The 27618-nt window shown below is 44.9% G+C and overlaps 1 protein-coding gene across 2 annotated transcripts in view; it reads left to right on the forward strand.

The window, feature by feature from the left end:
- LOC126336634 (protein bicaudal C homolog 1) overlaps positions 1–27618 on the forward strand; it is a 282230-nt gene that overhangs the window by 156068 nt on the left and 98544 nt on the right. The window contains exon 4 of one of the 2 annotated variants that reach the window (XM_050000527.1): positions 8374–8453. In XM_050000527.1, coding sequence (XP_049856484.1) covers positions 8374–8453 — 80 coding nt within the window. Of the gene's footprint in view, positions 1–8360; positions 8454–27618 lie in introns of both variants that reach the window. The other variant, XM_050000528.1, reaches the window with a different exon arrangement.

Genomic DNA, 27618 nt, shown 5'->3' on the forward strand with positions numbered 1-27618 from the left:
CCAAGGATTTCTACTAGCCCTCGTCTTTTTACCTACATGATCCTTTGCTGCCATCACTACATCATCCCTCAGAGCTACCCATTCTTCTTCTACTGTATTTCTTTCCCCTATTCCTGTCAATTGTTCCCTTATGCTCTCCCTGAAACTCTGTACAACCTCTGGTTCTTTCAGTTTATCCAGGTCCCATCTCCTTAATTTCCCACCTTTTTGCAGTTTCTTCAGTTTTAATCTACAGGTAATAACCAATAGATTGTGGGCAGCCCACATCTGCCCCTGGAAATGTCTTACAATTTAAAACCTGGTTCCTAAATCTCTCTTAACATTATATAATCTATCTGAAACCTGTCAGTATCTCCAGATTTCTTCCATGTATACAGCCTTCTTTTATGATTCTTGAACCAAGTGTTAGCTGTGATTAAGTTGTGCTCTGTGCAGAATTCTACCAGGCGGCTTCCTCTTTCATTTCTTACCCCCAATCCATATTCACCTACTACGTTTCCTTCTCTCCCTTTTCCTACTACCGAATTCGTCACCCGTGACTATTAAATTTTCATCACCCTTCACTATCTGATAATTTTTTATTTCATCATACATTTCTTCAATTTCTTCGTCATCTGCAGAGCTAGTTGGCATATAAACTTGTACTACTGTAGTAGGTGTGGGCTTCGTATCTATCTTGGCCACAAGAATGCGTTCACTATGCTGTTTGTAGTAGATTATCCGCATTCCTATTTTCCTGTTCATTATTAAACCTACTCCTGCAATACCCCTATTTGATTTTGTGTTTATAACCCTGTAGTCACCTGACCAGAAGTCTTGTTCCTCCTGCCACCAAAATTCTCTAATTCCCACTATATGTAACTTTAACCTATCCATTTTCCTTTCTAACCTGATTCAGGGATCTGACATTCCATGCTCTGATCTGTAGAATGCCAGTTTTCTTTCTCCTGATAACGACATCCTCTTGAGTAGTCCCTATGTGGAAATACGAATGGGGGAATATTTTACACAAGAGGACGCCGTCGTGATTTAATCATACAGTAAAGCTGCATGCCCTCAGGAAAAATTACGGCTCTAGTTTCCCCTTGCTTTCAGCTGTTCCCAGTACCAGCACAGCAAGGCCGTTTTGGTTATTGTTACAAGGCCAGATCAATCAAGACTGTTGTCCTTGCAACTACTGAAAGGCCCCCCCAGGGGGCTCGCGGTCCTTTCGTGAGTACGTGCGTGGCGAGCACGGGGCCCCGAGCTATTGCAGCCTTCCTTCTTTTTCCGGGCTGCATTTCCTTTCCCTTCCCCTCCTTTCCTGTCCTTCATCCTTCCCTCCGACCTCTCCTCTCCCTCTCTTGGTGTCCCTACTTATGGTGTCCCTCCTTATGTTGGCCCTGCTATTCTCCTGGTTCTGTTGACCTTGCAATTCGGCCTTGTTCTGTAATTCCTTCATCCTTTTGGTATTCTCTGGTCCCCTCTGGGGTTTGACCTCCATCACTAAATTTTCTTCCGTAGTGTGAGCCATTTGGGGAAGAGCACCTTACCTAGTGTCTCCGGCGTGTGCCATCATCATTGATTCCATCGTTTCCTTTACGTCGTTGTTTGACGCTAGGGTCCATAGCCAGCACGGTAGCCAGCCCGTGTGGTGGGGTCGCTATGTACCCTTTTGGTTGAGCCCCCTGAAAACACAGGGATCACACGTCTGATACCTGAGCTGTGACCTCCTCATGTAAGCCTAGGAGTGGTTGCTTGTCGTCCTGGAGCATCGGAACTCCCAGCAATGGCCGCCGTGCCAGACGGCCCTTGCTGTGGCTGGGTGGCGCCCATGAGGAGAGCCCCTGATCGGAGTGGGTGGTATCAGGGCGGACACTATGCTCATGAAACGCATAAGAGTCCACAACTCTGGCCGTTCTCCGGCCGTCTCTTTGACTGGAAAAGATTCTTCACGTGCTGCTTCCTCTGCCCCTTCCGCCTTCCCTTCCGTGGCTACCCCCTGGGAGGAGGGCTAGGCTCGTCGGCTGGGGGCGAAACCTTTCCCTCGCTATCTGGTTTGCGCCAGAACTGATGGGGATACTTTTACTCATACGAAACCTATGTTTTTTGTTGAAAACATCGAAGACAAGTTTGGCGAGGTGGACTCTATCAGCAAGATGCGGTCTGGGTCGCTGTTGATTAAAACCGCTTCAGCTACCCAGTCTGCAGCTCTCCGTGCCTGTACCCATCTTGGTACGATTCCTGTGTCAATTACCCCACACCAGTCCTTGAACATGGTGCAAGGTGTAATTTTCCATAGAGACCTCCTCCTTCAATCTGATGAGGAACTTCGGGACAATCTAAGCCGGCGGGGGGTTCACTTTGTTCGGCGGGTTCAGAGGGGTCCGAAGGACAACCGCGTTGACACTGGTGCATTTATCTTGGCCTTTGAAGGGGACACCCTCCCTGAGAAGGTCAAGATTATGGTCTATCGGTGTGACGTGAAGCCATACATCCCACCACCTATGCGATGTTTCAAGTGTTTGCGTTTTGGCCACGTCTTCGCGCTGTTCGCAGGCCCTCCTCTGTGGTGACTGTGGACATCCGTTCCATGAGGGAAGTTCCTGTGTTCCCCCTCCTGTGTGCGTAAATTGTCGTGGAAATCATTCTTCACGGTCACTGGATTGCCCAGTGTATCAGAAAGAGAAAAAGATACAGGAGTATAAGACTCTTGATCGTCTCACCTATACCGAGGCCCGTAAAAAGTATACACGCCTTCATCCAGTGACCCTGACAACTAGTTATGCTTCAGCAGTATCTTCACCCCCTCCTCCTCATTCCTTACCCCAGTCCCGAACCCCTTTCCTCCCCCCTCCCCCTGCGGTTCCCACACCATCCCCCCCGGGCACCGCTTCCTCTCCCCGGCTGGAGAAGTGTCCTGCTTCTTCGGCGTCTGCCGGTCATGGGCGCCCCTCGCGGGATCCCCCTTCCCGGCACCTTCCAGGCCAAAGGTCTGCTGCCATGCGGCCACCACGAGAACCACGGTCTGCGGGCCCTCAGATCGCCCGCTCTCTTTCTGTTCCCGATCTTGCTGTGGCTGGCTCCATTTTGTTGCACAGCCCTCCACGATCCCAAACAGAAAGAAAGAAGAAGCACAAGTCCCGGGACAAGGAGTCTCTGGTATCGCCAGAGGTCTCGTCCCCATCTTCACAACCTAACTCTGACCTGTTATTCATGGATGTCGCCCCCTCCTTGTCGGTGACGGGTGGTGACCCACCGGCATGACTGACATTAGCCTGTTCACCCCCCCAATTGACTCATCGTTCTTTGGCTATCCAATGGAACTGTATTGGCTATTACCGTCACCTACCGGAGTTGCAATCCCTTCTTTCGTTTTACTCTGCGGCTTGTGTGGTTCTACAAGAAACTCATTTTACTGGTGGTCACTCACCAACCCTCCGTGGCTTCCGAGCTTTCTGTCGAAATCGGGTCGGCCCCCTACGGGCGTCTGGCGGAGTTTGCACGTTGGTCCGAACGGACATCGCCAGCACGTGGATTCCTCTCCAAACTACATTGGAAGCAGTTGCTGTTAGGATCCACCTGGACTCTGGAGTCACAATTTGCAATCTGTATCTCCCTCCTGACAGAACTCCTACACCTGCCTCCTTAAGTGCCCTCCTTCAGCAACTTACTCCTCCCTTCCTTATACTTGGCGATTTTAATGCACATCACCCCTTGTGGGGCAGTGCATTTCCATCTAGTCGGGGTCATCTCATTGACCAGTTTATTACCGACCACGACTTGTGCCTTCTTAACGATGGCTCCCCTACCCATTTCAGTGCCGGTCATGGTAGCTTTTCTGCCATTGATCTCTCTCTTCTCCCTCCCTCCTCCCTTCCCTAAAATGGTCACCGCACGACGACCTTTGCGATAGTGACCACTTCCCGTTGATTCTCTCGCTCCCTTCCCGCTCCCCCATGGACAGATCACCTCGTTGGTCCTTCCAACGTGCCAATTGGCCTCTGTATACTGCACAGGTCGTTTTTTCTCCCTCATTGTCGGATGGTATTGATGATGTCATACGTGACATGTCTGACGCGATTGTTCACGCTGCTAGCCTTGCTATCCCGCGCTCATCTGGACCATTTCGCCGCCGGCAGGTCCCTTGGTGGAGTTCGGACATTGCCGTTGCCATCCGTGATCGCCGTCGAGCTTTGCAACACCTTAAGAGGCATCCATCCGTTGCCAATCTTATTACCTTTAAACGCCTTCGCGCAAGGGCCCGTTACTTAATCAAACGGAGCAAACGGATGTGTTGGGAACGCTTTGTTTCTTCCCTCGGTTCTGCTGTCCCTCTGTCGCGGGTATGGGCTACACTTCGCTCTCTCCAAGGTTGCCATCGGCAGTCTACCCTCCCGGGTCTTCACCTCCCGGATGGCCTTTGCACGGACCCGTTGATTCTCGCGGAACACCTTGCGACCCATTTTGCAACAGCGTCGGCATCAGCCTCCTATCCGGCTGCTTTCCTTCCCCAGAAACAGCGGGCCGAAGCTTCCGCCTTATGTTTTACCCCCAGCCAGTCAGAATCATACAACGACGCTTTTACTGAATGGGAACTTCTTTCCGCACTCTCCTCTTCTCATGATACGGCCCCTGGCCCAGACTTCATTCATAACCAACTGCTTCAACATCTCAGTGCTCCACAACAGCGACATCATCTCCGGGTATTTAACCGTATTTGGCTCCAGGGTGACTTCCCTTCTCAATGGAGGGATAGCATCGTGGTTCCCGTCATTAAGCCCGGTAAGAACCCCCTGTTCGTCGACAGCTATCGGCCAATTAGTCTGACGAACGTTGTTTGTAAATTACTTGAACGGATGGTAGCCCGTCGGCTCACTTGGGTCCTCGAATCTCGGCGTCTGTTGTCCCCTTACCAGTGTGGCTTCCGAGAGGGACGGTCTCCGATCGATCATTTACTTCGCTTGGAATCCGCAGTTCGGCAGGCCTTTTCCCAGCGCCGCCATTTGGTTGCTGTATTTTTCGACCTTCGCAAGGCCTATGATACGGCTTGGCGCCATCATATCTTACTTACACTTCATGAGTGGGGTCTTCGGGGCCCACTCCCGATTTTTATCCGCCAGTTCTTGTTTCATCGTTCGTTTAGGGTTAGGGTTGGTACAGTTTTAAGTTCTCCGCGAATCCAGGAGAATGGCATCCCTCAGGGTTCCGTATTGAGTGTACTTCTGTTCCTCATTGCTATAGATGGACTTGTGGCCTCCGTCGGTCCTTTGGTCACTCCTGCTCTGTATGTGGATGATTTCTGCATTTGGGTTAGTTCCTCTTAGATGGCCGCTGCAGAGCGTCAGCTCCAGGGTGCTATACGGCGTGCCTCTGCATGGACCATCTCACACGGATTTCAGTTTTCTCCTTTAAAATCGCGAGTGGTCCACTTTTGTCGCCGTGTGACAGTCCACCCCAATCCAGAGCTCTATCTCAATGCACAACGATTACCTGTGGTCCCACAGTTTCGTTTCCTTGGCCTTCTTTTCGACAACAAGCTCACTTGGCTGCCTCATATCAGACGCCTGAAGATAGGATGTTTCCGTAAACTAAACGTCCTTCGCTTCCTTGCCCACACCTCTTGGGGTGCTGACCGTTCCACTCTCCTCCACCTTTATCGGGCCTTAGTGTTGTCTCGCTTGGACTATGGTTGTCAAGTTTACGGTTCAGCTGCCCCTTCTACATTGCACCTCTTGGATCCGGTCCACCATCGTGGTATCCGTTTGGCCATCGGTGCCTTCCCGACTAGCCCTGTAGATAGTCTCCTGGTTGAGGCTGGGATCCCCCCCCTTTCCGTTCGGCGCTCCCAGCTTTTGGTTTCGTATGCAATCGCTGTCCGTTCCTCTCCCACTCATCCTTCCTATTCTATCCTGTTCCCTGCCCAAGGAAGTCGCCCACCTGACTCCCGCCCTCGGGCGGGTTTACCGGTTGGGCTCCGCCTAGCGTCTCTTCGCCGTGATTTTCAGCTTCCTTCTTTTTCCTGTATCCCACGTTCCCTCCCCAACACACCTCCTTGGTTAGTTCCTCGGCCCCGAGTTCGGATGGATCTCTGCCGAGGTCCGAAAGATTCCATTCCCCCGATGGTGTTCCGTTGTTTTTTCCGCCGCATTTTATCTGAGTTTCGGGATGCTGTTGTTTTTTACACTGATGGCTCTAAATCTGCTGATCGTGTGGGCTATGCCTTCACCTCCTCTGTAGGCATGGAAAATCATCTCCTGCCAAATGCATGTGGGGTGTTCACTGCGGAATTGATGGCGGTCTCCCGGGCCCTGGCCTTTATTAAACAGTCCAAGCTCAATCGCGTTTTGTTATGTACAGACTCAATGAGTGGCCTTCAGGCACTCGACCAGTGTTTCTCCCGTCATCCCTTGGTCTCCTCCATCCATGACCATCTCGCTGATCTCCACCATGCTGCTTGTTCTGTTAGCTTCCTTTGGGTCCCTGGCCATGTGGGCATCCAAGGAAATGAGCTTGCTGATCGTTTGGCTGGGGGAGCAGTCACTTACCCCCCATTCCCTGTCACCCCTCCTGTGGCGGATTTACGGCTTCATCTCAAATCCCACTTTGCGCAATCATGGGCCACATCCTGGGAGGCTACCTCCTTGTCTAATAAACGTCGTGTGATTAAGGTGACACCTGTCCCATGGCGTTCTTCCTTACGCCTCTCGCGAAAGGACTCAACCACCCTCTGTCGTCTTCGCATCGGCCATACCAGGCTGACCCATGGTTTTCTTTTGCGTGGTGAGCCACCCCCACTTTGTGGTTGTGGAGCTTTCCAGTCAGTGGCCCACATTTTGGTGGAATGCCCCCTTCTTTTAGCTCTGCGTACTAAGTACAGACTTCCCTGCACTTTACCCTTAATATTAGCAGACGATTCCCGGATGGTTGAACTGGTTCTCAGTTTCCTCCGTGAAAGTGGTTTTTATTCTCAGTTTTAAGGATTTTCATCTCCCTCTGCAGTAGGGGCAGGGCGGTGAGGGTTGGGATGTCTCCCACTGTAGGCTGTGCTTGGAGATTCCTGACTCCCCTCCCTGGCCATTTTCCTTCTTTTTTCCCTTTTACTGTTTTTATCGCCTTTTAGGTTTGTTTAATCCCTTTTACAATCCGCCCTTTTACACTCTGGCGGTTGAACGCTTTTAAATAGCATGTGGTCTTGCTTGTACTGCTTCACAGGTGGGATATTTCCTCTTGAGTTTGCCCATTTACTGACTTCCCTCCTTGTGTTTTTATCATTGACGACACAACTGCACTTTTTTTTTAGCCTTTTACCTTTTACCTTTATCGTTTTTGACTCTTCTGAGCTGTCCCTCTGTCGGAACTGACCGTCTTTGTAACAAGGGACTGATGACCTTGCTGTTTGGTCCCTTCAACCCCAATCAACCAACCAACCAACTACTGAAAGGCTGCTGCCCCTCTTCCAGAACCACATGTTTGTCTGGCCTCTCAACAGATACCCCTCCATTGTGATTGTACCTATGGTATGGCTATCTGTATCGCTGAGGCACGCAACTCTCCCCACCAACGGCAAGGTCCGTGGTTCATGGGAGGGAGAACAAAAGTATAAAAAAGTATTGTTAGGTTTCCTATAATCAGAATAGCTCCACATCTTAATAACGGAGCATTATAAATTGTTGACCTTCCCTTGGTATGCTCCTTTCTCTCTTGGAGTTGGCTTTTGAGGTTGCAGCTGCCTAACCAATGAGGGGGGTTTCATCCACGATTCTTATTGATGTGTTTCATAATACAAAGTAAAGCCAAGAACTTAATAAATTGTCAGAATATTAAAACTAATAAGCAGGTTTTTTATGTCAATACCTTAATGTTAGTCAGTTAATAATTACAATAACATGGAGGACTTTCATACAAGCAGCATGAGGCTGACACTGATAGCAAAAATCCCAAATATCAAACAAGTAATACATAATACCCTACCAAATTATGAAAATCATTGAGTGGAAAATTTTTTTGAAAGGAGCTTCAGCAATGTCTTCAAATGATAACCTCAAAAACATCAAACTTACATGAATTTGCCACAGTAATGCACTGAAAAATCTTAAAATATAAATATGTAAATTACACAATGCAGAATGAAATTGCATCACTTTAATATCAGATATATCTTTGACACAGAAGTAACATGGATTCAAATAACATTACATTGCACAGTCATGTAAATAAATGATAAAAATGAAGAAATTACTTCTGAATGAAAATGAAGGTCCTGTGAAATTAACAGCATCAGTAATTAAATTGCAGCTAGGTTGCCCTTGTGGATTCTGAAAAACATTTATATAAATTTGTTAAAGCAGTATTGCACTAACGATAAGTAATTAAATTAGTTACTTGTTGCAGATCCACATATTCGTGTTGCTGGTCGACCTTCAGATGTGAAAAATGCCAAAGACATGGTGATGTCTGTTTTTGACACACGAGTGAGTAAACTGAATCTTTTACACAAATTCAATATCATTAATCTTGAAGGAAACATTTGTTTGTGGAGATGGTTATGGTGATCTAACACATTCCTGTAGAATCATAAGTAAATATATTATGCAAAACAGTAAATCTATTCTTCGCCCTCATTATCAAACATCCCTACATGTGGGATTCTTTCTGTCATCTACTGGTACATGACATAATAAAGTTCTGGCTTGATACCAGTGTTCTGTATGTACAGTATATGCTTTAATAGTTTCTCAGATCTACAGTTAATCTGCATTGCAAAGATAATGCTTACAAAACATATCCAACTTCAGCATACTGTAAAGTGTTTTGTGGTTACTAACTAAATTTAGCTGAAATCTTGCTGCTTTTATCACTTCAAATTTCATTTGTCACTCAGAATTGAAATAAATCACAAGCCTCAATTAATTAGACAGAAGGCACATGCAAAGAAACTTCCAAATGAAACACAGGTTCACAAAAAACACATCATATGGCCATTACCTTTTTCCTTTGAGCAGTCACATGTACGTATATGGATGTCATCACTAAGTTAGTGATTCATCTGAACTCTACACTCATTGCATAATACATTACAGAAACTGTATCTGTAATGGAGAAAATTAGATGTGTCTATCTCCCCTTTCCCTGTTTCCAAGCCTTATGTGACATTTATTCCTGTCACATGGTCACATACTTCACTGTGGTTGATCTTGTTCTTGTTTCATGACATTGAAACTGGAAAGGGTTGCAACATTAAAATTAAAATTCTGATGGTAGTTAAAAAGGACAGACTGAATAAAATTGCTGATGGTATATTTGTGTTTGTTAGAAGTAGTTAATCTTTTACTGAAATTGAAGATAGTTCGTGTGACTTTTTGTGGGTGGAGGGTATACTCGGCAACTAGAATTAACTGGTTGCTTCTAGTGGTCTTCAGATTCACATAGAGTAGTTGCTGAAGGTTTCAAGAAAAATTAGATGATTTCAAATGAGAACAGCAATCAGTTGTACTTTTCTTGCAGGTTTCACTTGACAAATGTATGCTAAAAAATAATAGTAGTAAATCATCAGGCGATAGTATAAAAAGTGAAAACTCATGCCATAACCTATATGGCTTAGACATTAGGTTACATCCCACCTTTTGATAGTATCGATTCAAGTTCTGATACATCACTCCCCTGTTTGGGCTTCTGTCACGTTTATTTCAAGATTACAATATAATGAAGGTAGGTGTTGTGAAGAGAACACACAGATTGGCTGTATGGTGCCATCTATATGAACTACATAACATGTAGCACTCAAAAGAAAGCGGTTAGGATTTTTCTCTTTATTAATTCTATACCTGCTTCTTTTGAATGTTATATATTACATAGTTCATATAGAGGGCACTACACAACCAATCTGTGTTCTCCATAAAGCCTACCTCCATTAACTGTAGTCTTGAAAGAAATGACAGAAGCCATAACAGGGGACTGACATACCAGAACTTGCATCGATACTATCAAATTGTATTTAATCTAATGTATAAGCCATATAGATTATGGCAAAAGTTGTAACTTTTATACTATGGCAGGATTATGTACTTCATTGTATTTATCAGCAATGATAATGGCTAGCACCAGCCGAAATCTAAATTTGCTGGATAAAACCTGCAAGAAAAAGATAAACAGCTGCTGCACTGTCATTTGAAAGCAATATCACAACTGCTTAGTAAACCCACATTCCTAATGGGAGGCAGCCTGATAAAAATTAGATGCTAATTTTGAATAAAAACCTGCTCATACTACTATAATTGATAGTGATGTCAATTTTCCCTAAATGTGCTGGTGAAAAGATATTTTTAAAGTGACTACTAGCCAAAAACACCATCCAAAATTTCAATGAATACTTTCTCCAAAATTTTTGAGCAATAATTTTAGGAGCCCTTATAAAGTGCACTTCTTTGTGGTAAAACAACTTTTCACAGCAAACAATGCTGAACACAAGAGCTTAATTATGGATACAGGTATTAGTGGTCAGAAGATTGTTTTAGCAAGATTGACAACCATGGCATGGAAATCTGTCAAAAATACCCATCTAAAAAAATCAGACAAAAATCCATTTGACAGCTTTCTTTCAGACAGTCTAACTACATAACTATCAACCAAATCTGGCTGAAATTCAAAGAAAGTGTCAACAGTAAGTGACACTTACATAAATGTGGAATCTATTCTTTTGGCCTCGTCAGAACACGTAAACCACATGTACATGCTTCAGCAAGGTGTGTTGTTTGATGATGCATTCTTTCTGTGCAGGTGAACACAAAGCCTGATCACTTCTGGGAATCCAAAAGGGTGAATGAGGGCTTGATTGTTAGGTTATGCTACACAAGCAATGTGAAACAGGCTGGGAATTTCGGTCGGCTGGGAAATGTGCTCAGATGATAAAGGGAGATGAGGTGACTGCTCACCTTAAGTGGTAGATCTGTGTTAGTCCCAGTTTAGCACAAGTTTTCATCTCTTGCCACTGACTAATTTCAATGCCCAAATGCAGCTAATGTCAATGAAAACCTTTGAACAGCAATGGTGTTTTTCACCAATTAGTTAAACATATGTCCCATGTATACAAAACAGGCTAAGAGACTTGTGGAATCAATTAGGAAAGTAGACTATATTTAAAAGAACACTCACTACTAACAACCTTTTACACATGCTCAAAAATTAGTGTGGATGTAAATGGAATATGCCTTCATTGTTTTCACAATGAAACTGTCTCAAAATCTGACACAAAATAAAACTTCCAGTTGTATGTGAAGTATACCAGTAGCAAGACAAATAGGTACCTTCACTGCAAGATAGCAATTATAGTGAAAATGTTACTGGTGATGGGACTACTAAACTGGAGTTACTAAACAAAGCTTCCCAAAATACCTTCAACAGAGATTATGATGATGATGTAAATCCATATTATTAAACATCTCTCTGTCAATCAGATAAAACTACAGGTTGTATGTTTGCTTCCAGAAACAACACAAAATCTGGTTTTCAATATTTTGTGTTACTGACTGATTTTAAAAATTTAAAATGGTGTCACCTACTGTTCAAGAGATATAACCTTACATTAAAGGTTTAACACAGTAAGACAAATATTAAAACTAGAAACTCAATCTGTCTTGAAGCAATGTAGCTCAGTATGTGCAAATTACCCTGACTACACCCATCTAGTATTAAAGTGAGAGCAGTTAGTGACTTGAAAAGAGAATTTACACATTATTTCAAACCTTGACAAAACTACTTCTTGTTGACACTTGCAAAAATGATTAAAGGTGAAAAGTTTACCTTTTATAACATTTTTATGCATTAAAATGACTGCATCAGGCACTATGATTTATTTCTTTTTTACCACAAACTCCATTCACAACACTGTTTGCAATCAGTATCAATATCTGTTACCCAGTATACCTGCAAAATTACATCTCGAGACAACACACATTTCAGGAGATACAAACAGTGAGGTTCAGGAAACACCTGCTTTGGTTCAAAATGAAGTATGGATTACCTGAGCAGTTCAAGCATTTCATAAAAAGATCACTTAGACATCAAACTTGAAGCATAATTTAAATCCTTTCCTGAGATTTTCTATATGCAGGAGTTAGATTATTCAAAGAATTGGGTATTTAGTAGTATTCTAAAATTTAAATCAAGAACAGCTATCAACATGAGGAATGTGGATGCAGATTCCCTCAGAGTAATGAAGCAACAAAATTCACTTAAAAAGGAGTCCTTTAGTCCAAGTTGTACGCAAATTTGGTTCCTTTCAGATCATGCTGGCAAAATAAGTCCATTTTGGCAGAAATATACAACTGCTCACTTGAACTATTCATATCAATATACAAGAAAGGAAATAGTAGTTGTACACTGAATTATTGACAAATATTGTGGACAAAATGTGCAATAGGATTAAGTGTGTTCCTACCTTAAGAGTTACCTCAAACAAAACTACTATTCACATGTAACATTAGTGTGTCATAAAAGGTGTTTCTTGTGAAACAGTTGGCCCTTCAAAAACACACACAATCGATACTATCAACATGGACCCAAAGTTCATCCCACATTTCTTGAGTTCCAGAACATTACTGACAACATTAATCAAAAGTGACTTCAAATCAAACTGTGTGCCTATGTAATATTGTTTCTGTTGGGCAGATGGATTTGTCATTCCCTACTAGAAAGGCCACAGTCAGTAGTAACTGACAAAGTCAAAGGATGAAACCTAAGTGGCATCTGGGATCTATGCCCCTCCGCTGTTAATAATCTACACACGCAATTTAAAAGACAATCTGAGCAGTCTTCTGTTTGCAGAGGATGATGTCATTTTAGAGAGAGAGAGAGAGAGAGAGAGAGAGAGAGAGAGAGAGAGAGAGAGAGAGAGAGAGAGAGAAAAGCTGGATTCCTTGGGAATCAGCACTCTAATGTATGCCAAGGAGTGGATGACTCTTCCCTTGGGCATTAGTACTCTCGACAATGACCATGGTGCCAGATGACCTAATACTTCACATCTCTGACCTGGCTGTTTCATCATGTAGAAATTTCAATATGGACAGTTACAACCAAAATGCTTTCCCTACTCTGGCTACTCTCCAGGAAGAGTGATACGCAAGATGTCTGGGAGAAACAAATACATCCAGTATTTACTATATAATAAAACCGAAGGGGATATTCCTGGTGTGACAGACATTATTTTTGTGAAATACACTAAAAATAAACTTGGAGAAGTTGATTCACTGGGTTAAATGCACCATGCACCACTACTGATCAAAGCATTGAAATCCATGTGATTACTCTGCAATTCACAATTGTTTGGCAAAGTGTTCAATGAACCACCTTCAAGCTGCCTCTAATGTTCCACTCTCGTATGGCACATGGGAAAAACAGGCACTCAGATTTTTCTGTGTGAGCCCTGATTTTTCTTATTTTATCATGGTCATTTATCCTTATATAGGTAGGAGCCAACAGAACGTCTTTGCAATCAGAGGAGAAAACTGGTGATTGAAATTTCGAGAGAAGATCCTGTCACAATGAGAAACGCCTTTCTTTCAATGATTTGACTCCAATTCCTATATAGTGTCTGTGGCACTGTCTCCCCTACTTCCCAATAATACAAAACAAGCTGCCCTTCTTTGAACTTTGTTGATGTCATCTGTCAGTCCCACCTTACGCAAATTTCACACTCCATAGCAATATTCCACAATAGGGCAGGAAGTGTGGTGTAAGCAGTCTCTCTTAGATCTGTTAGACCTAAGTGTTCTACCAATGAATTGCAGTCTTAGATTTGCTCTACCCAAAACATTCTGTGATCATTTCAGTTTAGATTATTTGTAATTGTAATCCCTAAGTATTTAGTTGAATTTACAGCCTTCAGAATTGACTTACTGTGTAATCAAAATTCTTTTAGTACTCATGTGAATAACTTAACACTTCTTTATTCAGGGTTGATTGCCACTTTTGCACCACACAGATATCTTACCTAAATCACTTTGCAATTTGTTTTGGCCATCTGATGGCTTAACAATATAGTAAATGACAGCATCTGCAAATAATCTAAGAGAGCTACTCAGATTTTCTCCTATGTCATTAATATAGATCTTTTGCTTAACCTACAGCCCCTCAGCCACTGACTACTTCCCCACAGTGAGGTGGCACAATGGTTAGAACACTGGACTCACATTCAGGACGACGACTGTTCAAACCCGCATGTGACTATCCTGATTGTTTTCTGTGCTTTCTCTAAAGCACTTCAGGCAAATGTCAAGATGGCCCCTTTGAAAGGAACAACTGATTTCCTTACCCATTCTTCCCTAGTCCAATGGGATCAATGACCTCACAGTTTGGTCCCTGCTGCACATCAACCAATATCTTCCCCACACAAAATTTTGAATATGGTCCAGAGTCATCTACTGTAGAGACCTTATGCTCCAAATAAGGAGCTACAGGCTAATTACAAGCAGCTTGGCACACACAGTTGGGCAGACCCAAAAAGTCCCATGGATCATTGAACAGACTGATGTCTTTATCTTAGCCTCTGAAGGAATGTCTTCCCAGAAAAGTTTATCAGTGTATAGGTGTGATGCATACATCCCACAACCTATGAAGTGCTGCAGATGCTAAAGATTTGCTCATTTGTCATCCTGCTGCACAGATAATGTGGTAACTGCAGAATATCACTCCATGAAGATAGTTCTTGTGAACAACCATCATATGTCAATTGTTTGGAACACCATCCTCCATAAAACAGTTCTATCATCCTCCATGTTTACCAGTCTGGCAACATTGAAGAAATGAAAAAGTACAGGAATTTAAATCTACTGACAGTGATGCAAGCACTCAGTGGAAATGTAATGGGGATTACTACCACCTCACAGAAATAAACACCTTGCTTCCATCTCTTCTGCAATCTGTGTTACTCTACAACAAAAGCACTCCACTGATGACAATATCCCATTGCTCCATGGTTACAGTGCATTGTCAGTTCCATACTGGCCCTGAGAGGACATCTGTAGGGGTCTGTGCATTGGTTCATGCAGATGTTGTCAGTAAGTGGATCCCCTTCGATGACATGGGGAGAAACTTCTGGGTTTCAATGCACACAATTCCTCTGTGGCTTAGTACCATTTCATTGGTTCAATGTTATCTTGCCTTTGCAATGGCGAGGTAGGATCATCATTCTAGCACTTAAGCCAGGCAAAAACTCAACATCTATCTACAGTTACTGACCAATTAGCTTCACCGAAGTGCCCTGACAATGACAAAGGATTGTTGCTGTAAATTAAACGAGTTCTTCAGCTTCTGTCCCCCTATTGTGTGGTTTCTGGGAGGGTTGATAAACAATCAACCATCTGATTAGATAGAAAATGACAATCCAACAGGCATTTTTCTAAATGCCGATACATTACTGCAGTATTTTTTTACCTGCACAGGGCATAAGACACAATCACATTTTACTTAACCTCTAAGTTTCATCCTTTTGATGCCCCTACCACCAATTACAAAGAAGTTGCCTCAGGGTGAATGATCTGCAGAAAGACAGATCAAAATATCTTGTACTGATGACTGACAGCACGTCCATCTTAGCAGGTAAAGCAATATTATAATGCAGGTGCTTATGACCTCATAGTGTTTGTCTTCCACACCTCATGAGATGAGTCAGACAAAAAGAAAGGGAGGGGGAACATTTACCCAGTTCTTAGTATGCTCCAGAACTTACATAATCTTCTTCAAAAACAAATCCACTTCTGTTCAGATAAGTTGCTGCAATACAGAAAATGAGAAGTGGATCTTTGTTGATCAAACTTAGACTGCTAACTAATCACAGATAATTCAGATGTGACATTCTTGGGAACATACCATTACCACCTCACCTCATAAAAACACAATAAAATTAAAGGCTTATCAGGATCTAACACTACACTGATGAAGAACTAGAGTGGCATGGAGTTCATTTTGTTCATTGGCTAGAGGACCTAAGGATAACAGGGTGGGCAAAGGAACTTCCATCCTAGCCTTTGATGGAAATGTTACCCAAGTAAGTTAATGTCATTTGTAGATGTGATGTCAGGGCCTATTTTCGTCCAGCTATGAGGTGTTTCACATGCCAGAGGTTTGGACACAGGTTCCCAAGCCGTACTAATGAACCTACTTTTGTGGTGTGTGGCAGGACAACATATGAGGGCAGCCTTCGAGAAAAACTCCCTACATGTGTAAAGTGCCAAACACATCCCCCCCTCAATTGCTGAAATTTTCCCTTTTCAAAAGGGAGAAGGAAATCCAGGAATATGCAACTTTACAACCTGTCTTATCAAGAAACTAAAAGTTTGAATGACTCCCCCCTTGTGGAAACGATGTCAAATTCACACCTAGGCTGTCAAGGTATCTAACAGCAACTCCTGGTCCTATCCATATAAAAATTCCTGTTTTTGTCAGGGAAGGGACACCATCTCTCTAAACACATACTCACAGCACATGTAGTAACCACGCCACAGATAAAACTGGAATAGCTACATCCTCCTCCAGCATCAGGGAAGAAGACTCCAGCCAACTGTCCACCCCAGGATGAAACAGATCAGCAGTCAATCACCACCCACTGGCTGACAGTCAGTCACAGGCTGCAGCAGGCTGCAGCAGGCTACCATCACCACCTAGCTAAACTCTGTCAATTACGGGTTACTTAATCTTCCATTAGTGTGGCACTTCAGGCAACAGTTTTCAGAACCCCAACTTCCTACTATTCAAAAGTCAAATCATACTGTAAAAATGGCATTAATGCTGATAGTACATCTGGAGGAGTCGGCAGGTTTCTTCTTTGTGAGTAGGTGTTGCCATCATGGACAACCAGCCCTTGCAGCACTGCTTCACTTACCATGCTGCAAGTGTATCCCACTATTATTCTTCTCCCCCCCCCCCCCTGCCATTCTATTGAATGGTCTTCTTGGTACTGATCGTACTTGGATCTAGTTTGTGATTTTGGACACTCATTTTCTTCCCTTCTAGTATTCTTAATTACAGAATCCGCTTGCAGGACTACCTTAGTACTACTCTAAATTTTATAGACCTGCCAATGATGCAGGGAAGGTCACCAAGCATGATGTATATTCCACATATTACGCCTTTTTTTTTCTTTGCATCCTTCCTTCCTTTCTTGGAAGACACTCCACCCAATACCCAGCACAGTAACCATTCTGTTGTGTGGGGAAGGGGATGTTGTCAAGTACCTGCATGGTGGTAGCCCCCTGATCACTCAGGGATCACACTGTTGATGCCTGTGCTGGAAACTCCCCTTGCAAGCCAAGGAGTATGTGCCCATCGTAGATTGAGCACAGTGACTCAGAGCAATGGTTTACCGGCCAGGTAACCACAGCTGTGGCTAGGAAGTGCCTGCTCAGGGAGTGGGATCATGCCAGGTGATTCACACATGAAGCAAACTAAACTTCCTTCTGCTGATAGTGACAAGGCCCCACGAGTCTCTTCAGATGGGAAACATTATAATAATGCAGAAAGATATGATCCTGTGTCATTTCCTTCCCTGGCTACACCTTGGGAACAGAGACAAGCCAGATGTCGGAGAGGAAAATACTTCATTCAATACCTGGTCTTGTGTGGAACATCACACTTCACATTTGCCAGTTTTAAAGACACAATAGAAGATACAGGCATAAAAATGTATTGACCGTCATACTCAGGCACAGAAGAAATATGAATGCATACATCTTGTGGATATGATGATCAATATGCTAACATCATGACCATCATCCCCTACTTCAACCTTCCATAAACCAGATCACCCACCATCCTCCTCTCCCATGGTTCCTGCAGTACCTCCTTTAGGAACTGCTTCCCACACTTGGCCAGAAAATCATTCTATTTCTGTGCTTGCTGGTGACATGGATCAGTATTTGTAACCCTCTCCCTAGCAACACCCGGACCAGAGACCAAACACCACCAAACAGCTGAAGGAGCCAAAGCCAGTGTGTCCCAGGGCTGCCTGCTCTTCATTTTTCCCCATGCTCAATGTGAGGTACTGGGTCCCCTCATCCAGCTGGATTCTGAGTAGATGTTTGAGGATGTGGTTCAATCCCCATTGGTGCCATGAAGTGATCCAAAAGTGTGACCAGTCCTGATTGTATCTTCACATCTAAGCTTGCCATGAGTAATGTGATCATTCAGTGGCTCTGTAATAAGTACTACTATAACCTGCCAGAACTAACACATTTTCCCCTTCTGCAGTTTACATTGCTCTTAAGGAAATGCACTTTGCTGGTGACCATTTTCAAACAGTTGAGGATTACTGCACATGGTTAGAACTGCCTTAGTCCCCAGAGAGCATGTGGAGGTGTTTGACATCTATACAAATCAGGGTACAATGTATTCCCTTATATATCCCATTGGAGGTGAGCACAGTTTGGGTGCAAACAACCTTGGCTTTACTGTGTCCAATGTGTCCTTACCTCCCCTCCACACTGGCCACTTCGCATTCCCCCCCCCCCCCCTCTTCGTCCCTCAGTGCTTCCCTTTACAATGGCTCAATTATTCCCTTGTTTCTTCTATTCCTTTACAGACTTCTCTCCCTTTCTCACTCTATATATTTTTGGAAGAGCTCCCTTGCATCTCAAGTGTGGGTCCCTCTCCTCTCCCCACTTTACCCACTGTAGCATCCACCCCCACCCCAAGCCCTAGTCACTAGATCACCAGCATACTAGCCAGTGGGTTGAAGCTGTTATGTACCCATTTATCTGAGCCCCTGAGAACATAAGGATCACACTTCTGGTACATAAGCTGTCACCACCTATTGTGTCCCTAGAAATGATTGCTCATCTTTTCAGCTTCAGACAGTGACTGCTGTGCCATTCAGTGGCTAGATGGTGTCCATGGGTTGGTGATATGATTGCATTGAGTGGTAGCAGGATGGCTACTTTGCACACAAAGCATGCTAAGGTCCACACTTCTGAATGCTCTCTGCAGCCCTCTCTTGAGATAGGAATGGTTTTACCCCTGCTCCTGCTTTTGCTTCCTCAGTCTTCCACTCCCTGGAAGGAGGGCTAGGCCCATCAGCTTGCGGCAAAGTCCTTTCCCCATTACTTCGTTTGTTCTAGGACGGACAGGAAGACTTCCACCATCACCAACCACTCTTTTTCCAGAACAAATGGAGAATGTTTGGTGAAGTTGATGCCTTTAGTAATAAGTGACCTTGTTCCCTACTGATCAAAACCTGTTTCCCTGAGTGCTTATGCATGCTTAGCATACAATGTGGTGAGAATTAGTCCCCACCAGTCTTTAAATATGACCCAGGTCATTTTCTACAAGTCATCCTCCTTCACTCTAGTGAGGAACTCCGGGACTAAGCTGGCATGTCATGCAATTAATTTCATCTGCTGAGTCCAGATAGATCGTAAGGAGAATCATGTCAACACCTCCACTTTCATCTAGGCTTTTGAGGTGGATACCCTTATGGAAAGTTGGTTATGTTTTACCATCACAATGTGAAGTCCTATATCCCACTTCTTGTGTATTGTTTAGTGTCTCCATTTTCCTCACTTCTTGGCAATGTGAGGCAACTGCTATTTATGGTGACTACAGGCTGCCCTGTCCATGTGTGGAGGCTTTGCACCACTAAAGTCTGTGTTACGGGCCATATTCTCCTCCTTGACCACATTGCCCAATCTAGAAAAAGGAAAGGAAGATTCAGAATGCAAAACTCTCAACTGCCTATCCTACTCTGAGGCCTAACAGATATTTGACTTTCTCCACCCGGTATCTCTAACATCTTGGCTTCAGATACCCATTCCTCCTCCTCCCAGTTCTCAAATTGGGTAAAATGCCTCTTCAGGATAACTAACATCCAATCAGTTTGACCAATGTCCTCTACGAGTTACTTGAATGAATTTTCAGTCAAAGGCTCTAAGTGGGTCCATGAATTCCAGGACCTCTTGGCTTCAACCCAGGATGATATTCACTGAGACCATTCTACTGCAGATAATTTAGTTAAAGTGGAGTTCGCAATCTGGACAGCTTTGCTGGTGTCAACACCTTCTTGCAGTCTCCTTAGATTTGCTTAAAGCTGATGAGAGCACGTGACACCACCACATCCTTGTCCCTTCAAATGAATGGGGCCTCCATGGGCGTCTCCAGATTTTTATCTGGAACTATCTTTCATGTTGCAGTTTTCAAGTACAGGTTAGTGCTTTCCTTAGCATCTCACAGCCGTGAGAGAATGAGGTTCTACAGTGTTTTGATTATCCTTCTTGTTTTAATGGCTGTTAATGGTCTGTTGGCAGCTGTGAACCTGTGGTGCACCTCTAGATGCTGATGTTTTGTACCTATTTTTTTCACATGTGATAGGTGCTGCTGAAAGCAAATTCCAGGGAGCAATACACAAGAGTTCAGTCTTGGGCTCTCACTTGGGGCTTCTAATTTCTGGATGCCAGGAGCTGCATCACGTGTATGATCTATGGATCTAGACCTTGATGACTAGTCCCTCAATGTGATACTGTCTCCCAATTTCTTGGGATTGGTCTTTCATGCCCACCTGATACAGCCTCTTCATCTTCATCAACTAAAGCAGACATGATGGGTGCATCTAAATGCTCTTCAATGTCTCAGCAATACCAACTGGGGCATGGACCACTCTACTCCACTATGGCTCTACAAAGCATTGGTCCAGTCCTTTTTAGAGTATGAGACTTTCACATATGGCTTGGCACCATGTTCAATGTTAGATGCTGGACACAATACACTATTGTGGAATCCAACAAAAAACTGACACCTTTACAACTAGCCCTTTGATCAACCACCTAGTGGAGGCTGGGGCTCCTTCACTATGGGTACTGAGCCAACAACAGTTGATAGATTAGTCATTATGGCATTATGCATCCTCTGCTCCCCAGAGCAGGTGAATATCTCTCTCTCTCTCTCTCTCTCTCTCTCTCTCTCTCTCTCTCCCTCTCTCCCTCTCCCCCCCCCCCCCCCCCCCCCCAGCCATGTCAGCCTGTTGAGGGATTGGCATAATGACCAGAGCCCCTGACAACACAGGGATTGCACTACTGATATCTGAGCTGTCCTCCCCACATACGCTAAGGAGTGGCTGCTTAACTTCTAGGAACATCATAACTCCCAGCAATGACCGCCGTGCCAGACAACCCTGGGTGTGCCTGGGTGGCAGGCATGAGGAGAGCCGTGGTTGGAGTGGTGGTATCAGGTTGGATGCTTGGTGCATTAAGTGTATGAAGCTGAGAAAATCTGACCATTCTCAAACACCCATCTCTTTGAAGGGTGAAGGGTCATGGAATGCTCCTTTACATGACTGGCAACCTTCCCTTCTACATCTACATGACTAATCTGCAATTCACATTAAAGTGCTTAGCAGAGGGTTCATCGAACCACAATCATACTATCTCTCTACTATTCCACTCCCGAACAGCGAGCGGGAAAAACAAACACCTAAACCTTTCTGTTCGAGCTCTGATTTCTCTTATTTTATTTTGATGATCATTCCTACCTATGTAGGTTGTGCTCAAGAAAATATTTTCGCATTCGGAAGAGAATGTTGGTGACTGAAATTTCGTAAAAAGGTCTCGCCGCGACGAAAAACGTCTATGCTGTAATGACTTCCATCCCAACTCGTGTATCATATCTGCCACACTCTCTCCCCTATAACGTGATAATACAAAACGAGCTGCCCTTTTTTTTGCACCCTTTCGATGTCCTCCGTCAATCCCACCTGGTAAGGATCCCACACCGCGCAGCAATATTCTAACAGAGGACGAACGAGTGTAGTGTAAGCTGTCTCTTTAGTGGACTTGTTGCATCTTCTAAGTGTCCTGCCAATGAAACGCAACCTTTGGCTCGCCTTCCCGGCAATATTATCTATGTGGTCCTTCCAACTGAAGTTGTTCGTAATTTTAACACCCAGGTACTTAGTTGAATTGACAGCCTTGAGAATTGTACTATTTATCGAGTAACAGAATTCCAATGGATTTCTTTTGGAACTCATGTGGACCACCTCACACTTTCCATTATTTAGTGTCAACTGCCACCTACCACTAAATCGCTTTGCAACTGATACTGGTCTTCAGATGACCTTACTAGACAAAAACTTACAGCATCATCTGCGAACAACCTAAGAGAACTGCTCAGATTGTCACCCAGGACATTTATATCGATCAGGAACAGCAAAGGTCCCAGGACACTTCCCTGGGCAACACCCAATATCACTTCAATTTTACTCGATGATTCGCCGTCTATTACTACGAACAGCGATCTTCCTGACAAGAAATCACGAATCCAGTCGCACAACTGAGACGATACCCCATAGCTCCGCAGCTTGATTAGAAGTCGCTTGTGAGGAACGGTGTCAAAAGCTTTCCGGAAATCTAAAAATATGGAATCAACTTGAGATCCCCTGTCAATAGCAGCCATTCCTTCATGCGAATAAAGAGCTAGCTGCGTTGCACAAGAGCGATGTTTTCTGTAGCCAGGCTGATTACGTGTCAATAGATCGTTCCCTTCGAGGTGATACATAATGTTTGAATACAGTATATGCTCCAAAACCCTACTACAAACCGACGTCAATGATACAGGTCTGTAGTTAAATGGATTACTCCTACTACCCTTCTTGAACACTGGTGCGACCTGCGCAATTTTCCAATCTGTAGGTACAGATCTATCGGTGAGCGAGCGGTTGTATATGAGTGCTAAGTAGGGAGCTATAGTATCAGCGTAATATGAAAGGAACATAATCGGTATACAATCTGGACCTGAAGACTTGCCCGTATCAAGCGATTTGAGTTGCTTCGCAACCCCTAAGGTATCTACTTCTAAGAAACTCATGCTAGCAGCTGTTCGTCGTTCAAATTCTGGAATATTCCATTCGTCTTCCCTGGTGAAGGAATTTCGGAAAACTGCGTCCAATAACTCCGCTTTAGCGGCACAGTCGTCGATAACAGTACCATCGACACTGTGCAGCGAAGGTATTGACTGCGTCTTGCCGCTTGTGTACTTCACATACGACCAGAATTTCTTGCCATGCTACACCATGGTAGGAGGGCTAGGCTCACCATCTTGGGATGAGCCCCTTTCCCCATTACCTTGTCTCTACCAGGATGGATGGGGACACATTCACGGCCACAAAGCCATTGTTTTTCATGGAAAATATTGAGGAAAAGTTTGGTGAAGTGGAGTCTCTTAGTTAAATGCAGTCAGGCTCCCTGTTGATCAAAGCTTGTTCTGCCACCCAGTCAGCAGCTCTTCATGCCTATGATGTCTTGGCAATGTCTTGGCAATGTCTTGGCAATGTCTTGGCAATGTCTTGGCAATGTCTTGGCAATGTCTTGGCAATGTCTTGGCAATGTCTTGGCAATGTCTTGGCAATGTCTTGGCAATGTCTTGGCAATGTCTTGGCAATGTCTTGGCAATGTCTTGGCAATGTCTTGGCAATGTCTTGGCAATGTCTTGGCAATGTCTTGGCAATGTCTTGGCAATGTCTTGGCAATGTCTTGGCAATGTCTTGGCAATGTCTTGGCAATGTCTTGGCAATGTCTTGGCAATGTCTTGGCAATGTCTTGGCAATGTCTTGGCAATGTCTTGGCAATGTCTTGGCAATGTCTTGGCAATGTCTTGGCAATGTCTTGGCAATGTCTTGGCAATGTCTTGGCAATGTCTTGGCAATGTCTTGGCAATGTCCTGGTGTCTGTTACTCCTTGACAGAATCTGAATATGGTCCAGTGAGTAATTTTTGATAGGGACCTAATCCTGCAAACTGATGAGGAACTCGGGGCTAATCTGGAGCGGCGTGGCATTCGTTTTGTTAGATGTGTGAAGGAGGATTGCAAAGACTACAGCACTGATGATAGCTTTCAAGGGGATACCATCCCAGAGGTGGTCAAGGTTATGTGCTACAGATGTGACGTGAAGCCATACATCCCTCCACCTACGTGGTGCTTTCGGTACTTGGGTTTTGGGTATATGCCTTCCCTCTGTACAACGGACCCTTTGTGTGGTGACTGGCCACCCACTCCATGAGAGAAGCCCCTGTGTTCCACCACTTGTGTGTGTCAGTAGTGCTGACCACCACTCCATGCACTTGCTGGGTTGCCTGGCTTCCAAGAGATAAAATAAGATCAAAGAACACAAGTCCCTGGATCGCCTGTCTTACGCTGAGGCTCGCCAGAGGTATGAGACATTTCATGTGGTGTCATTATCTCAAACTCTGGCCTCTGTTACTCCATTTCCTCCCCCCCCCCCCCCTCACCCACCCTTACTCAACCCTGTCGCTCCCTCCCTCCCCCCCCCCCCCCCCCCTCCCCTGCAGTTCCCACAACCTCCTGTCAGGGAGCTGCTCCCCTTCCCTGGCCCACTCCCTTGGTTCCAGATCTTGCAGAAGCCTGTACTCCCCCTGTGCCCTGCCCTCCTCCACCGGAGGAGGAGGAGGAGGAAAAGGAGGAGGAGGAAGAGGAGGAGAAATCCAAAGACAAGGTGCTACAGTGCCCCTGGAGGTGCCATCTTCCCCTTTACAACCCGAGTCTGACACCTCACTTATGGATGTCACCCATCCTTGTTGGTAATGGCTAGTGACTGAGTGACTTGACCACCTCCTTGGCTTCATGTCTACCTTGGACTCTTGCCAATCATCCAGTGGAATTGCAATGGATACTATTGTCACCTACCAGAAATGCAACATCTTCTCACCTCCTATTGTGTTCTGTCTTGTTCTTCACTAAATGCATTTCATGATGACCACTCTCCAACATTTCATGGTTATTGGGCATTCTGTCAGAACTGTTGTGGCCCTGGGGTAGCATATCATATGATCTGCCCTTCAGTTTGCTCTGATCTCATTAGTAACTAGACCCTCCTACATACCAACTTGGAGGTGATAGCAGTTAGAGTGCAAACGACTCTGGCAATCACCAGCTGCCATGTCTACCTCCCTCCCAGGTAGATCACTTCTTTATGTTGCACTGTCTACCTTAATACAGCAACTCCCACCCCCATTTCTCCTCCTTGGGGACTTCAATGAGATTAGGAATATTCTAATTGACCAACTTATCATGGAACTTGAATTGTCTCATCAATGAAGGTCCCCCTACCCACTTCAGTGCCGCTCGTGGTACCATCTCTATCAATTTCACGATCTCCTCCCCTGCCATCTCATGATGACCTTTGTGACAATGACCACTTTCTGGTGATTCTATCATTCCCCTGCTGCCTTCAGGCAGACAGGCCCCCTACATTCGACATTCTGCACAGCCAATTGGCCTTTAAATATGTATGTTGTGATCTTTGACACCTCCCTCTCGAATTTCATCAACGTAGTTGCACAAGGCATGCTGCTGGCACTGCTGGCCCCCTATCCACAGGTTCCTCTCATCAACTGATACTGTGGTGGACCAAGGATGTCTCATGTCAAGGATGCCTTGGTGTCCAGGACTGCCAACAGGTGCTGCAACAGTTTAAACACCACCCTTCACAGACCAACCCCCTCACTTTTAAGTTTCTCTGTGCTAAGGCTCGTTAACTTATTAAGCAGAGTAAAAGGAAAGCTGGGAGTGCTGTTTCCTCCCTGGGGATGAATGCCTCTTCATTGCAGGTTTGGTCCAAGCTCCATAGCCTTCTGGGCTGCCAGCAACAGTCCACTGTCCAGGGTCTGAACCTCCAGTGTGCTCTGATCTATTGGTCCTTGCGGAACCTCACAGAACACTTCGTGATGGCATGGTCGTCCTATTCCTACCCTACTACCTTTCTGACACAAATGCATAGTTAAACAGACCACCCTCTGTTTCACGGACCAACACATTCAGCCCTATAATGCACTCTCCACTGAATGGGAATTAGTGCAGGCTCTTGTCTCTTCGAGACGCAGCCCCAGGCCCAGATTCCATTCGCAGCCAGATGATCCAACAATTGGCCATTCCCCAGTGTCAACAGCTCCTCAGGGTCTTCAGCAACATTTGGATCATGGGTGCTTTCCTGTCACAATGGCAAGATAGTATAATTATCCCCATCCTTAAGCCCAGGAGAAACCCAACATCTCTAGACAGTTCCCTGTATCAGTGTGGCTTCTGGGCAAGGTGATCTCTGCAGCTGACCATTTTCTCCAATTAGAATCAGCCATCAGACTGACTTTTACTCACTGCTGGCACCTTGAGGCCTTCTTTGACCAACATGAGGAGAGTGACATGTCTTGGTACCATCACATTTTAGTTGCCCTCCATGACTGGGGGTTCCATGGTTACTCTCAGATTTTTATCCACAAGTTTTTATCTCACCAGCTCTTCTGGGTTAAAGTTGGCACTTCATTCAGCACCCCTCAGATTTATGACAATAGTATCCTGCAGGGCTCTGTGCTAAATGTCACACTCTACCTCATTGTCATCAATGGGCTTGTGACATCTGTTGGGCCTCTAGCTACCCCATCATCGAACGTCGACAGATTTTTATGTCTGGTGCAGTATGCACTCAGTAGAATCTGCTGAGCTCCAGCTCCAAGGTGCCATCCAGTGGGCCTCTGTGGGGGCCACAATCCATGGCTTAAAGTTCTCTCCCACCAAAATGCGGGATATGCATTGTTGTTGTCTACCCACAGTACACCCCAATCCCGAACTTTGTTCACACAACCAGCTCCTTGATGTTGTAGCACAGTCCCATTTCCTGAGCCTGATTTTTGATAACAATCTGATATGGCTGCCCCTCATTTGCCACCTAAAGACTACATGCATGTGGAAGCTTAATGTTCTATGGCTCCAGGCCCACACATCTTAGAATGCAGACCATTCCACTCTTCACTGTGCTCTGGTCTTGTCCAGACTAGATTATGGTAGTCAGGTTATAGCACAGCAGTTCCTTCCACTTTGAAACTCCTTGACCCTGTCCAGCATCTGGCTATTGGTGCCTTTTGCACTAGTCATGTTGATAGTCACAGAAGCAGGGATTCCTGCTCTACACATCTGATGGAGCCAATTCCTTGTTTCTTAGGCAAATGCCATCTGCCAGTTCCTTGGCCATCCGGTGTGCCCCCAGTATGGGATGTCTCTCTCATAACACCCGCCCATGGGTGGGATTGCCAGTTGGCATGCATCTCACTTCCCCCTGTCGGGATCCATCTCCAATCACTGGACTGCACTCCATGTCTTTCCTCCCGCACCCTCCTGCCCCCCCCCCCCCCTCCCCCTTGCATGGTGCCTAGACCATGGATTAGGACCGATCTATTCTAGGGCCCTAAAGTCTGTCACTCCTATGGTTTTCCAGTTTCGTCTATGTGCCATCCTTGCAGAGTTCCAAGGTGCCACCATCTTTTACACTGATGGTTCTAAGACAGTCCATACAGTGAGATATGCTTGCACATCTCCTCCTGACTCTGAACACCACTTATTGCCAGGATCATGCAGTGTGTTCATAGCAGAGCTTCTAACCATTCACAGGGGCCTCCTTTGTCTTTCTCAGACCTCACTACACTGTGTTTCAATTCAGACTCCATGAGCAGCCTGCAAGCTATTGACTGATGCTACTCTTGTCACCCCTTGGTCTCTGCCATCCATGACCTTCACTCTTCCCTTGAGCATGCTGCCTGTTCACTTGTCTTTCTCTGAGTCCCAAGTCGTGTGCAGCCCAGGGAATGAACTGGCTGAC

This window comes from Schistocerca gregaria, chromosome 2 (genome assembly GCF_023897955.1).
Source record: "Schistocerca gregaria isolate iqSchGreg1 chromosome 2, iqSchGreg1.2, whole genome shotgun sequence".
Lineage (NCBI taxonomy): Eukaryota > Metazoa > Arthropoda > Insecta > Orthoptera > Acrididae > Schistocerca > Schistocerca gregaria.